The following is a 15,810-nucleotide window of genomic DNA, read 5'->3' on the forward strand; positions in this document are numbered from 1 at the left end:
AGGGCTGGAGAGTCTCGGTTGACATAGTAACTCTTCAGCTCCATCTCCCTTGCTCTCCGCTCTCAGGCTCCGCTGCCACCCGCCGCCCTGCCTGCGCTCTCTCGGCCCGGGAGCCCCAGACGCCTGCGCGAGGGGCCCCTTGGCCGGACGCGCCCCGGACAAGGTCCCCTTTGCGACCTGCCAGCGGGGGGAGCCGCTCGCGGAGCTCAGCTCGGGGCGTCTGCCCTCCTCGCCTCACCCTCGCCCCCTGGGCACCGGTCTGCCGCGGGCCAGTCCGGCGGGTGACGCGGACCCCTCCGCACCGGGTCCCCGCCGGAACTGCCGAGGCGCCTCCCCCAGGAGCCGGACGCCGGCCAGTCGGGCGTTCCCGCCATGAACCGGAGCCCCGCGTTCGGGCCCCGGAGGGGCGGCTCTCCCGTGGTGGCGGCCGGGGCCGGCGCGCGGCGCAACGAGAGCCAGGACTACCTGCTCATGGACTCGGAGCTGGGAGACGACGGCTGCCCGCAGCCCCCGCTGCCTCCCTACGGCTACTACCCCTGCTTGTGAGTGCGGGCGCCGCGGAGAGGCCGGGCGGGCTGCAGGCGGGAGGTGCGCGCTCGCCAGAGAGGACCCGCGGCTCCGCGCGCGGCTCCGCGCGCGGCTCCGCACGCGTCCGTCCTCCCAGGGCCGCGCGAGCCGGGCTGCGACCCGAATGAGCGGGGGGCGCGCGCAGGTCTGGGTTTGCTCGGGGTAGGTTTGCCCGCGAGAGCCGGACCGCGGGCTCCCGACGCCACTACAGGTGGCGGGTGTCTGTCAGTTTCTTTAGTCCCATGTCATCCCGCGCCCGCAGAGAGACTCTGTGTCGCTGGGCCAAAGGCATGGTCTGGGCAGGAGACTGATTGAAAGGTGCGTCCTCTGTGACTCTTAGCCTCTGTGGGGGTGATGACCAGAACTCTCAGGGTCCCGGGCGAAGCTCGGCGCTACCGCCCGGGGAGCTCGGGAACCCGCGCGCCCGCCGTCTGCACGCTCCCCGCCGTAGCCCTTCAGGTGGCGCGCACAGGTCCCCCGGCCGCCGGACTGCCGCCAAGTTCCAAGGTGTGCGTGGGAGGGGGTGGACTTGCACCCCCGACATCCTCTCCCCAGCCTCGGGTTCTCCGAGTTAATCGGAGGAACAGAACCTCTAGGCTTGCCCACCTGCGGCGCGAAGCTTTTACCAAAGGCATCCGGGGAAGGGGAGCCTGTTACAGGTGCGGGCCCGGAGACTGATACGTGTAGAAGCCGAAGAAGGTCGTTTGCTGTGGACTCTGAGTAACTACGAGATTTTATTTAAGAATCTGGACTTTCTTTTTTGGCGGGGGATGGGTGGCAGGGGCGAGCAGAGGGCGGAATGATGGAGAAGTCTCCCCTCCCCCACACGCCGGGGACCACAAGTGCAGCTGGCAGATAGCGTTTCTGCCTCTTTGCCCCTTTAGTTCATTGGGCAGTCTGGTTTCTTGACATGTCACATCCATCCGCATGTGGTTTCCCGAGGAAAGCAGTTCTCAGTAGCAGTTCTGTAAGCAGCTCTAAAAGAGTGGCTTTCTCTCTCTCAGGGGATGGGGGCGCAGAATGGATGGGTGCACCTTAATATCATTGGTCAGGGCTGTGCAGAGTCAAGGTCTGCTGTGGATCCCTTTCCCAGTAAGAAGTGAGCTCCGGGAAATGGTGCATCTAATTTTTCCCGTAGGTAAAAGAAGAAAAGAAAGAAAGAAACTGGTTCCATTCATCTGCGTGCTATACGGTTTGAAAGCATTTACTGTTACTTACTTTTTCTTTTTAAAAAATTAAGATATATTTCACATTTCATAAAATCCACCCATTTAAGTTGTATAGTTCAGTGGTGTTTAGTATATGCACAGAGTTGGGGAAACCACCACTATCTTATTGCAGGACATCATCCCCCAAATGAAACCTTCTACTTGATGTTAAATTAGAAAGTATTTCTGTGTCTTTTACTACAGAGCTTCCCAAATTTTAATGGGCATATGAATTACTTATGGGGCTCGTTAAAATGCAGATTCTGATTCAGTAGGGTCTAGGTGCAGCCTGAATTTCTGCATTTCTAACAATCTCTGAGAAGATGTGGAGGCTACTGGTCTGTGGAGCACACTTGGAGTCGCAAGGAGGTATATGCCAAGAAAAAATAGAAAGAAAATAAATCAGTTCTGGATATTCTCAGTGCAGTTTTTCATTGACTTAGACTTGAGATCTGCCCTTAAGCCTGAGGGTTATGTTTGGTAATGTTACCTGTGGGTAAGTTAAGCAATTTATAAAAGCTATATTGCTTTTTAAAAATTAGACTGGTCCATAGACAAAATCTTTTTTCTTTTTATCACCCAGTCATTCTGTACTCACTTGTTACTGTGTGGGAAAAAAAATTTGATTTTGAAAACTTGTGGTTAGATATTAGTAGTGAGAGAGACCAAATAAAGTAATAATTACAGTTGTCCTGAAAACTTTCCCCAGTGCTTTCATCAGATATGGTTTACTGCCTTATTGATATATCTAGTTTTTACATCATCTACTATTTAGAAAGTATTTTTCTTCATTCAGATATCCCAGATCACTTTTAATGGATGGGCCCTAGCAATAGAAAGTTGAATTGAAATATTTTAATGTTCTTCAATTCATAATGAGCACCACCTGTCATGTCAGAGGTATGATAGTAAATTCAAGAGTGAGCCCTGTTTCCAAGTAAGACTTTGGTATTGTCCAAATCTATCATTTCCAACAGGTTCTGTAGTTACTTTTCAACACTGTGTACTCTGGCAAGGTTTTTATTTTTTCCAGTTGAATAATCAAGTAACTGAAAAACTTTAAGCAATAAACAGTAGCACTTCACACCCGTGATATATGAGAAAAAATTAAAGAAAATCATTTCTCTCTGGTAGAGAGTACAAATAAGCCCTTGCATATGCTTTTGACTTGTAATTTAAACAATTTCATGTATATTTTCCTAGAGTGGAAGGCATACTTTTTTGTGAAAGTGGCAATCACTAGTACACTTTAGATATGGGTGCTACCATTATTTCAAATCATTGAGATTTTTTTCCCTTGTAAGATTTTTGCAAATTGTCATTTCTGTGGGATAAGTTCTATGACTCTTGCTAAAATTGTTTCATAGTTCACTTACATAAGACAATTTTTATATATATTTATGAGGCTTTTACTACTAAAAATTGTGGCGAATTGTATTGTTTGAGAGCAATTACATATTTTCAGACCTTAAGTGTAAGAAGTAACATTTTGAAATGGTGTTTAGGAGAAAAAGATTCAAATTCTCCCTTTTCTCAACTTCTAGTTGGAAATCAATTAATGTAATCTATTTTGATCAGTTTGTAATGGTGGTTAGCCAGAAATGTCCATGTCCTGGGAGGATCCCAAGAGTTATATCAGAGAATTTCTTCATTTAGAACTTAAAAATGTCTCTAGTCCATCGCTTCTGAACATAGAGAAGTATTCTGGACATAAAAAATGTTAAGTATTTCTAAATTCTCAAGACCTGAAACAGTCCAACTGAAATTTCTGCATGGAAAAGACTAATTATGAATAATGAAACAAACTATAAACTAAAACTCTGGCAAAACAGTAGACTGAGATATTCCAAAAAAAGTTATGGTTGCAAACACCTAGCAGTACTGGATAAAATAACTAAAATGATTTTAATGTGGTACCCAATTTTGCAAAAAGTAAAAGGGATTGCTATTTGCCAAAAGCAGAGAAGTTAAAAGCCAGAGTATATCCTGTGAGCAGATGCTGTGTTTGCCCCGGTGATTATGGATCTGGGTGACCAGGAGATTGGAGTCTAATATCCATGTGAGTTGGAGAGAAGCTAATGCCTTGGTCCCAGATGAGGCAGGGAGTTGGAACTGGGACATCTCTGTCCCCTTTATAAAACTGGGACCCTTACTTTAGTGAAAAGTTAGGCTAGAATATCATGCCAGTCAGCACAGAGTGAGAACAAGTAGCTTTATTAATAAGAGGAAAAGAAATCTTCCCCTAAGAATTTCATTCTTTGGGTTTGCACATCATGTGACTCTGTTTTTGCTGTTGTTTGTTACACTACCTAACTGACCTAGAAATCTTCAAACTGAAAAATACCCCTGAGGCTCCTAGAAGAGTAAAACAGAAAAGCATTCTGAAAGAATAGTACCAACCATCTAGACTGCCAAGGACTTTCAAGAAAACAGCAAGCCCTGCTAAAGATATGCTCACTATAATATATGAGGAAACACACAACCAAGAACAAAGCAATCAACCAAGAACAAAAGTTAGCAGACAGTACAATCCATGAGGGAGAATTAACATGAGACATAACAGCAGTATGGGATCCTTAAGAACATGAGATAATATAGCAACATGAAAGAGAATGTATAAAATAAGTATGTATAAAATTTTGACAATATATAAGAAGTTAAACCCTAAGGAAGAATGACTTATTTTTTAAAAAACAAACAAATAGAAAACCTGTAAATGAAAAATTTACTTCTGAAATAAAAACTCAATGAAGGGTTAAAATGCAGATTAGCCGTGATATAATTGATGGTAATACCCAGAATGCAGACATAAATAAATGGAAAATATAAACATTATTGAGCCGTGAAACAAGAATGTAGGAGTTCAAGAAGGAGGACATATAGAAAATGAGGGAGAGGGAACATTTGAATAGATAATGGGTGATAATTTTCCAGAAGTGATTAATTCTCATTTTTATGAAGCACAAAATATTAGTGCGGTACAGAAAAGTAAACCTGTTTAAACGTATCATATTGAAATTGCAGAACACTAAGGATAAGAAGAAATATTAAAAATGAGCCAAAATATAAGAGATTTGAATGAGTAAATTTTAAATTCAAAATATGGAAATGCACTCATAGTGTATCTTGATACCTAGCTTATGCAATGTGTAGCTTGTAAGAACTATGTTTTTCTTTTACATAAAACATTGTTTACTTTCTAGTTATTAATGTAGTTTTTTTATACAAAGTCAGTGTTCCATTGCTGGTAGGATGTCTTTAAACATGGATATGGGCAAAAAGGGTCATTAAATCATGGTCTTAGGAGGAGCCCAAAAAGATTCTTAATTGTATACTTTAATTCACATGATGAAACAAAAATGACCTTTTTAAAAAATGTTTTAATGGGTCATGGATCTTTTAAAAATTTTATTGACCTCAGGATTTTGGGTGAAACCCATCTGTGAACGCTAGGACCCAGATTTTGAACTCTTCATTTAAGAGAAGTAACCTAATGCCAGAGACCACAGATAAATAGAATCCCCCAACATTGCCTCCTTTTCTCCAGGCAAAATAAAGTATGCCTTGAACTCATTTATGTATTAATAAGGGAATGAAAAATTCAGACTGCAGGCTAGAAAATGTTTTCTGACATTAACTGCTGATAGAGTACACAGATCTCTGGAAGAAGTTTAAGATTGAAGTTAGAGTATGGACTCAAACCTATGAATCACATATTTTTATATGCTTGTTAGCCCTCCATCATCTTTGCCTCCATATGTCTGATAAATATGTCTGTTGAAACATCTGTTTTACTTTTTGTTCACATATCTCTTTCTGCCAGACTGTATGCCTCTAGAGGTGGAGCTGTCCTTTATTTCTCTACTCTTAGCATAGTATCTAGTAAAGAGAAGGTATAAATTAATTTATTCCTCAACAAAGACATTATCCTCTCCTCAATATTTATTCTAATAAGGAATAAAGTGATGCTAGCTCTCTTCATAAAATAGCATCCGAGTGTTTTAAGGAAGACAGAAGAGGGAATGTCCATGTAGAAGGAGATGCCCAGATCTTATAGTCCAGCTGTCTGTCCACTGAGATTCACCTTCTTCTGGGGGATTTGATACTAACTACCATGCCACTACCATGCTGCTCTCCTTTTAGCTCTAGTCCCAGACTCTTCCCTTCAAGTTCCTTCTGCTCACCTGAGATGATGCTCTATCTTTATCAGTACTTGTCAAATGCTTAGGGATAACCAAAGAGAATTAAAATACAGAGAAAAACTCCTGGCTGGCTATAACTGTCTTTCAGCTCATTTGTTCAGTCTCCTAAGGACTGACCCCTTGCCTAACCCCAAGCTTCATACTGGCAGAGAGTATTCTTCCCTCCCTTCCTCAGACCATCCCCAAACAATCTAGGCCTTAATAGCCCGTCTTCCATTAATTGGGAGATTAGAACTGACATATACACACTACTATATATAAAAGAGATAACTAATAATAATCTGCTGTATAGCACAGAGAACTGTACTCAGTACCCTCTAATGGCCTACATGGGAAAAGAATCTTAAAAAAAAAAAAGAGTAGATATATGTATATGTATAACTGATTCACTTTGCTGTACACCTGAAACTAGCACAACGTTGTAAATCAACTATCCTCCCATAAAAATTTTTAAAAATGTTAAAAAAAAAAAAGTCTTAGCTCAGACAGACAAAGGAATACCACCTGCCTCCCTTTATCCAGTGTAAGAAATGCCTTTCAAACTCCATTTCTTTTTCTAGGATCTCCTTCTTTCCTGGGTCATGGACATTAGGTATGTCTACTCTTTTAAGCAGAGATCCTACCAGTTACCCACAGAGGTATGGCTTCGCTCTCTGACCCACAGGGGCAGTAACTTAGAACACGACCACTCAGCAGCAGTATAAGGGGTTTCCAAATAAAATCAAGGAGCTCATTTCCTTATAAGAACACACTTATCAAATGAAAAATAAAATCAGTCAAAAGCAGTATGTATGATATAATGATTCCTTATGATATGACAAACATATGTAATGGTTTAGAATTCAGAGAGACTCCTAGTATCTATTACGTTCTTTGAAAAAAATAGCACCTATAACCATAAAGCAAATACCTGGACCTTGGTTAAGGGTTTGCAGTTTGGAAGCTGCTATGCTAGGAGGGGAAAAACAAGTGTAAAAATCACCTTTGTATCTGCTTCCCCTTCTTCATTTAGGAATCAACAACTTCTCCAGCTGCCATTTGTATTAATGGTGGGTCTCTTTTAATTGACCACTTTGAAGGTCTGTTTTCTGCATGACAGAAACCACCTATTTTGTTTCCAAACCTCCCCTGGCTTGAAGTAATCAACATCTACTGATAACAATTTATTATCACAAAACATCATTTTTAGGGGTCCAACACTGTGGGTTGTGGAGTTATTTCCAGATGTGCTGAAATTCCCACATTTATTCTGTAACATAATGTTTGTTTACCTCTAGGAAGACATTGCATAATTTCTCTTTTCTCTAGACAGTTATGTTCCTTGAGTTATAAGAAGTAAGTTAACTTCATAAGGTAATTCATCTTTGCCTCTTAGAGAGCAAATCATAAAAAGAAAACATTTTTCTTGAGTCCATTCTTGTTTTTCTCCCTCTTTAATAAAAAATGCTAAATGTAATTGGATCCAGTTGGATAAAATTACCATTTGTGATTGCTCTTTGTTTAGGATGCTTCTGCTGCCTTTCAGTACATGGATAAGTACTCATCTATATGCCAAATTTCAATTAAACTTTGGCATCTAAAACTTAGTATGCTGTTTAAGACCCTTAAGATATTGGAATGGATTGAATCACCTTTCTTATAGAATGTCCGTTTGGAGCAGCATATAGAAATGAATGTTACAGATACCGAAACAACACTTATAGTTGCAGCCTAACTGTTCTCAACTTAAGTCAGGTAACTCAGCCAGGACAAAGAGGAGCAATGGTATTGACTAGAAGTATTTACAGGTCAATACAATTTGATGTTTCTGTAGAGACTAATCTAAAATAATTATGTATATTTTGGGGGACTAAAATTTTTTGAATACCTGCTCTGTAGTAGGTCCTTTTCTAGTTGTGTCATACAAATGTAATTTGTTCTTCAGTGCAGCCACTTGGCTATTTTTAATGTTCATTTTATAAATGACCATGCTTAGAGGCGTTAAGCAATGTTCAGAAAGTTACACAGCTGGAAAGTTGTTAAGTGGACAAAAACCAATACATTTTAGACAGTGCAGCCTGGAATTCATAAACAGAAGGCCTGACAGATTGCACAGAGCCCCCTACTCTTTCAGCATCCCATATAATCATGCCTGTACCCAGCACAGCTGGATACGTGCTGGGTGCCCTCTTGGAGAGCACACTCACTTCCTTCTCTCTCTTTTCATAGGTACCTGACGAGCCACAATTTGGCTCTGATCTATTGCCCCAAGATTCCTGACCTGTACTCCTTTTATCTAAATTATACTCTGGTGAGGGAAGAAGACAGAAAGAAAGGTTATGAATAGCAGTAATATGTAGGTTTCTCTTTTACCTCTTTTTTCTATTGAAATCTTAATCATCTATGAAGACCAAGTTTTATATTCCACTTATTTCACTAATTCATTAATCTGTTTATTCATTCATCTTTGTTGACCCTATATGATTTTGTCACATAATAATAAAAACAGCAACTAGATTTATTAGGGGCTTTTGTGTGCTAGGGCCTCTTCTAAGTGTTTTATATGTATTAACTAATGTAATACTTCCAGCAAATCTCTGTTTTACTGATGTTTTACTGATACGAAAGAAAAAAATTAAAAAATACCACAGCAAAGAGAGGTTAAGAGACTTGCCAGGAATTTCACAGCCAGTAGTTGACAGAAATGAGAAAAAAAAAAAAAAGGAAAGAAAGAAAGAAAAGAAATTTATCACTTATCTAGACAAACAGTGAAACTTAGTTTTGAAAAACTGCCAATCCTTGTCACCGAAGGAAGATTATGAATGCATCAAAACTAAGTGATCTGTAAATTACTTACTAATTTTACCAGTGGTCCACAAGCTGATCATGACTTTTTAAAGATTACAAAAGAGGAAGCTTTCTTTTACTTTTGATTTCTATCATGTGGATGAAATTGCTTCTGTGCTGTAAAACAGGTTGTATCAGAAAAACTGACCTGACTCAAATGGTAGTGTGAAACTGTGGATTTCACTAGAAGATTTGCATAATTTTTAAAGCATTTTATGTGGTATTCATCTGAAAGTGTATGTTGCCAGAAATCAATTACAGCATGGATAGTTATGTTAGGATTGATTGCCTTTTAAAGGCAGATCTCATGTTTCATTTACAGAAGCTCTGGCTGCAACACAAAGAACATTTTGTCCTGACATGTGTGGGTCAGCACAAAACCCTTGCACAAAACTGGGAAGAGTTCACTTCATGGGAATTAACTAATGAAATTATCCTGAGAGTTATAATAAGAATTGGAAATGACATGATTTCTAAACTGTTGCAAAGATTCTTTTAGGCAGTTAAACTGTTATAGATAAAACTTATTTTTATTATGACTATGTTAAACTCTCTGAAACAGAATTTTGTATTGAATAGGTTGAAGGGTGGCAGTAGTTGCTGTGATAAGCTGATTCCTGGACACTGTAAGAATCCTCTCTTATCCCCAGGAAAATGTTTTCTGTAGGACCCCTTTTTTTGGAGGGGCATTCAGGGTCAGACACTGTATTTTGTCTTAAGAATGCATTAATTTCTTTCAACAAATATTTGTTTAGCTCCTTTGATGTGCTTAGTACTATATTTGGGAACCACAAATACTGTATTTCATAAAGTCTAAGCTTCTATCAAATTTAACCTGTCCTGATGTTTTATATGCCTTTGAAAAACAAGAAAAAAATGCTGTCAATTAAGTTATACCTTAGATTTTTATAACTATCGAAATAGATCTTTACTTAATTAGGTATAGGTTTGGGTCATACATAATTCACATATGAAAAAAGAAAGTCTAAACAAAATAAGTGTAGTTAAGGTATTCCTGAAGCTTCCTCATATTCAGAGATGAACTTTCCTGAGTCATTTTCAACTTAGAATTTTTAATGTCTGTGTTTCTCCACAGTCTTGTCCTCTGTGCTAAAAAAGACATTGGTGATGCAGCATTTCTTTAAAGAATCCAAAGAGCCATGATAAACCACAAGCTTTTGGTGTGAGGCAGTTAATCTGACTTTGCAATTATATAGAGCTAGTCTATTTTGACTTAGCAGTTCCTGAACAAATCTGATTCACCATCGTTTCCCGATGTATGATCCACCTTCCCATATGTGCACCCTCACATATGCACACACACACATATTTGTTTCTTAGGCTTGAAAAGAATGCTTAGCTATTGTTTCCAGGATTTATTTTCAAGCCACCATCATCCATTCTGAAACTTTGGAGCCATTGCTTTTAATGCTCGTACATGCACTGGTAAAGGAAAACTGTCATGATGATGACTGACACCCAACTGGCAGCAATTGCAAGAAGGCTTAGATGATAAGACATGTTCTAGTCCAGAAAAGTTAAAGTGGGAGAAATATGTGTCCTAGAATCAATGAAATTTGGTGTTTGGTATGCTAGACTCAGAGTATATACAAGAGGAGGTAAGATACGAAAGATTACAATGCAGACAATACCCTTTATTATCTGTCCAGAATTTGAGAAGTTTAAACTTTATTCTCTGACTTTAATACACAGATAAGACTATGCCAGTCTTTTGCCTTATTTATATCGGCTTATTTGGTCCTCACAGCAAACTTGTGTGATGGGTAATATTATTTCTACTTATAAATGAAGAAACAAGTTCAGAAAGGTTAAGTAACTTGTCTAAGAATTTATGGCTCTCAAAAATCTGAGCCTGTATTTAAATTCATATTTGACTGTTTAGTTTGTTTGCTTATTTGTTTGCTTTTGACCCTAACTGTCTATATGTCTTCCCCTCACTGGAATGGCAGCTTCATGAGGGCAGGGATACAGTCTGTGAACAGTGACTAGCATTTGGTAGGGACTCAATAAGTGTTTGCTGGATGAATGCAATGTCTTCCTTATACAAAGTGATTCCAGTAGATTGGCCTTATCTCTAAAATTCTTTTCTCTCTGGGCTTCATGCAGTTTTGTGAGAGTTTGCCTTTAGAGTACCACGTTTTCATCTTAGCCTTTTCAGAAATACTGCATATTGGAGTTTTGTATTCTTGCAGCTTAGGTCATTTAATGAATTCTAAGAGCCTTGTGATATATATACTTGATCCCTAAAATTGTGCTTGTTAAATATTTTTAATAATCCTACAAACAAGAATGTGTGAATGTAAACCATTTATTGTTTTACATTGATAGGACACTCATGGGGATTAGTCTTTTTTGTTTTTACCAAAATGGCAAGAGGAAAGGTACTTGACTTTTTATTTAAATTAAGTTGAAAAAGTTTGTGAAAACTGTATTTCCTGAGACCAAAGCTCATTACATCCAGGAAAGTCTTAAGTACTTAAATGAAATAATCCAATTTAAAATTGAGAAAGTGAGAAAAGAATGGTTAAGTAAAAATGATTTAAAAATTGCATGTTAATGATACTATAACTTTGATTTGGATCACACTGTGCCTGGGCAAAGCTTACAAAGTTGTTTAGTTGATTTTCGTGGTAATCTGTCTTCTAGAAATGAGATCAGTTATTTTCAAATTGTATTGCAATCCACCTTATGCTCAGACTTGGGCATTATCCTCGCTCTCTTTCTTATATGCAAGAATCTGATATGCCCTCACTAGAAAATTGCAGTGAGATATTACTAAAAAAGTAGTGTTTATACTGACTGATGTAAACACACAAAAAATTAACAGCCTCTTATCTAAATATGGACACCAGATGATGGGGATTAAAAAATGTTTTTATCAGTGGTTTAAGAATCTGGCTATATACGAGAACCACCTGGATAATCTTTTAAAAATGTAGGTTCCTTAATAATTACAGGAGTCCAAATAAATCAGTATTTCTGGGGGTTATGGCCTAGGAATAATATTTTTAAAAAATTTCCCTAGTTGATTCTAATATGTAGTCAGTTTTAGAAACTTGTTGTTTCAGCCACTTTAGATTCACTATGAAAACCAGTTAGGAATTAAACCTAATTTCAATCAAGAAAACCATTACTGTGTATTCATCCATGCAGAAATATGAGATTGAAATTCATTTTTCTACCTACGATCCAATGATTAGTTATCATCAGATAAATTGAAAAATAGTGTATTTTAATTCAGCGAATTCTCATCAAATACCTGCTATACACAAGGTGCTATTCTTGATATATTTTAGGAGAATAAGTGACGAGATAAGAAATATGTTTGATAAGATATCAGGAGAGTAACATGTTGTTTTATGAGAAAGTATGTGAGAAAAACTGCCTTTCCAGTTTGTTTCTTAAATCAAAACATGATGCAATAATTTTATATTTAAATTAGTGGAGAAAGTAATTTGTTTGAATTTTATTTTCATCTTGATGTTGACCTTCTTCCTGATTTGAATTATCTGTATTTTCAGAAAATATGGAGGAGGTTTGTCTTTTTTAAATCACCCAAGATTTTACGGGGTAAAATTTCCAAAAGCATGAAAATTTTGCTATTAAATAGGCTTTTTATCACTTAACTGGATTTCTTTTTCTGAATATTATAAGATTTTGAAAAACTCTTTTGAAATTATGCCTCCAGTGGAATAGATAATCTTGGTGGTCATCCTGTTACAAAACAACTAGATTCTGCATAAAATATAATTTACATTTCTGTGCTTGTATTAAGTAAGGGAAATCTTAACCCAACCCCTGTATACAAACACACACACACACGTCATAGGCTTCTGTCAAAGCAGCAGTGAACTCTCTTGAAAGGCAGAATTCCATAAATAGGATTCTAATGTCAGCATCGTGGTCAGGAGACCCTGTCTTGGACCTGATAATCCTCAGTTAAATCTGTTCCCCTGGGTTCTCTACAAATTGGTAATCTTTAATTGTGAGTATATACTTAATTTACCTTAAATATACAAGAAAACAGCCATCCTGAGTGGGAGTCAGCAAAAATGACAACCAAGATATAAAACCCTTAAGGATGTCAATATAAGGATTAAGGATAAGAACATAAAATTACTTTGTTTGAACTGTTTAAAGACATAAAGATGGAATCCCAAAAGTGAACAAGCACAAGAAAACTATCAAAAATAAGCAAGCATAATTTTTTAAAATTTTTATTGGGGGTAGGGTTGATTTACAACATTGCGTTACTTTAAGGTAGGTGTACAGCAAAGTGAATTTGTTATACATATATATATATCCACTTTTTTTAAAGATACTTTTCATATATAGGCCATTAAAGAGTATTCAGTAGAGTTCCCTTTGCTATACAGTAGGTCCTTATTAATTATCTATTTTATATATAATAGTGTGTATGTGTCAACCCCAATCTTCCAATTTATCCTTCCCCCGTTACCCCCTGGTAACCATAAGTTTATTTTCTACATCTGTAACTCTATTTCAGTTTTTTAGATGGGTGCATTTGTAACCTATTTTTAGATTCCACATATAAGCGATATCATATGATATTTGTCTTTCTTTGAGCAAGCATATTGAAAAAAATGATGACAACAATACAGCTTTCATAAATTAAAAAAAAATTGTGAAATAAAAGTATCAATGGACCAGAGTTATTTGTGGAAAATTAATTGTAGCTAGGAAGAGTTTTGATAATTTGGGAGATAGATACTAAAAAGTTCCTCAAAATGCAATACAGAAAGATAAGAAATGTAAAATATGAGAGCAGTTAAGAGATATAAAGACTAGAATTGGAAAGACCAGTTTAAATATATTCAAAGTACCATAAGCAAAGAATAAAGGGAATGCAGTTGAGGAAACAATTAGAAAAATAATGGCTAAGTTTTGTTCAGAATTGATGAAAGATACAAAGCTACAGAGAAAGAAGCCACAACACATATCAAAAGAGATAAATAAAAAGAAATTCATACCTGGATACAAGGAACTGAAACTACATCATAAAAAATTTATTTAAAAAGACCTTATAAGCAGCCAGAGAGAAAAGTACAGATTAAATACCAAGGAAAGAGAATTTTCTTCTAGCGAACATCTGAACAGTAAGAATGGAAAGCAGAAGATAAAAGAATGATATATCCAAAGTTATATTAGTATTTTTGTACTCAGGAACATTCCCTTTCAAGGAGTTTGAAATAAAGACATTTTCAGGGAAAAAAATAAAAAGAGTTTATTACCAACATACCTACAGAAAAGAACTTGTAAAGGATATACCATACTTCAGAAAGATGGAAACATCCTAGGAGAATGCTCTATGATGTTAAAGGAATGAGAGCAATGAAACTGATAAACATGTAGATAACATTAAACAATCATTCTCCTGTAATGAGACTCTCTCAGACTTAAAGAATTCTAAAGTCCTTATGTTGCTTGCAAAGGGGTGGGGCTTAAATTACCTCTACATTGTAAAATTTCAAAGGAAATCCATACAAGAATAGAAATAGAGTATATAACTGCACAAATTAGTAGAGGGAAAATTAAAAGAAAGAGGAATGTTAATAGGCAAAGAACTGGAAAATAAAAAGCAAGCAAGAAAAAAGCTGCCTAGAAAAAAAAAATAGGATAAATGCAAAGCCAAAATGAGATGGTAGAAGCAAATTCACATGTATCAGTTAAGATAATAAATATAAACTGATTAAATTCACCAGGAAAAATCCCCAGAGACTTACAGAATAGCTTTTTATTCATCTAGTTATTTTTCATTTAAATATGAGATATACCTAAAAAATAAGAACATGGAAAGACTGGGAGTCAAGACAGGAACAAAGATGTATTTGGCAAACACAGAGAAATATTGGTGGATATAATAACATCAAAGTAAACAAATGTTTAAAAAAATCATTAGTAGGAAAATAGAGGCAACAATAAAATAATAAAAGGTACAATTCATCTTGCAGGTATAGAAGTTAAAAACTTACATACCTAACATAATGTAGTCTTAAAAATATAAAAACGATGATCAAAGGAACCATAAGAGCAATGCTGGCAAATCTGTCATCATAGTAGGAAATCTCAATTTGATAAGTTGAGCAAATAAAAAAATTTAAATAAGGAAAATTTGAAAGTAAAATTATCATATATTATTTATTGGACATATATAGAACCTGGCTGTTTAAATAATATCCACTGTTTTTCAAGCACACATGAAAGAGTTTTTTTCAAGCACGTAAAACATTAAAATTTGTTGAGATAGCTTTATGGTCTAACACATATAAATGTTACTAAAGAATATATATCTCATAGAAAGACTATCTGATCATGATGCATTTGAATTAGAGATGAGTAACAAAAACAGACAGTTCCCATCAACTTAAAAAATGTGTATATATATATATATATATACAAATAAATATACGAATATATATACATATATGTATATACACTCATACACACTCATTTCATGGAGCAAAGAAGAAATCATAATAGAAATTTAAAAATACTTAAAAATAAATCACAATGAAAATATTACATAGCAAATTGTAGTAGTGGCAGTAAGATTGGTACTGAAATGCTTAAATTAGAGAAAACAAAAACTAGCAAATATTTTCATTTTTATAATATCATTTTTGTGTGTGTTTTTTCTTTTCTGTGCTCTCTCTTTCCATAAATTGAACAACTAGCTAGTGAATAAAATTAAAAAACAATAAAACAGTGGAGCTCAACAAATCCAAAAGTTAATTATTTTCAAAAACTAAGAAAGTATAAAAGGCTGGTGAGACTTATCCAGAAAAGAGAATTCACAAATAAATAATATTAAGCATGAAAAATAGATACATTCACAGGTATCTGAAAGATTGAAAAAGTGATAATATGGAATGATAGAATATAATAACAGTTTTCAGAGGTTGAAAAGGTAAGATGATAAGCCAAATTTATGCCAAAATTTGAGAATTTAAGCCACAGTGTTCAAT

General features: G+C 36.7%; 1 protein-coding gene across 1 annotated transcript in view; it reads left to right on the forward strand.

The window, feature by feature from the left end:
* Nucleotides 1-372: 372 nt before the first annotated feature.
* The window catches only part of TRPC6 (transient receptor potential cation channel subfamily C member 6), a 131,676-nt gene continuing 116,238 nt past the window's right edge, over nucleotides 373-15,810 (forward strand). Inside the window, exon 1 of the mRNA XM_057695249.1 lies at nucleotides 373-542. Within this exon, the coding sequence (XP_057551232.1) occupies nucleotides 373-542 (170 nt within the window). The remainder of the gene's footprint in view (nucleotides 543-15,810) is intronic.

This window comes from Hippopotamus amphibius, chromosome 9 (assembly GCF_030028045.1).
Source record: "Hippopotamus amphibius kiboko isolate mHipAmp2 chromosome 9, mHipAmp2.hap2, whole genome shotgun sequence".
NCBI lineage: Eukaryota > Metazoa > Chordata > Mammalia > Artiodactyla > Hippopotamidae > Hippopotamus > Hippopotamus amphibius.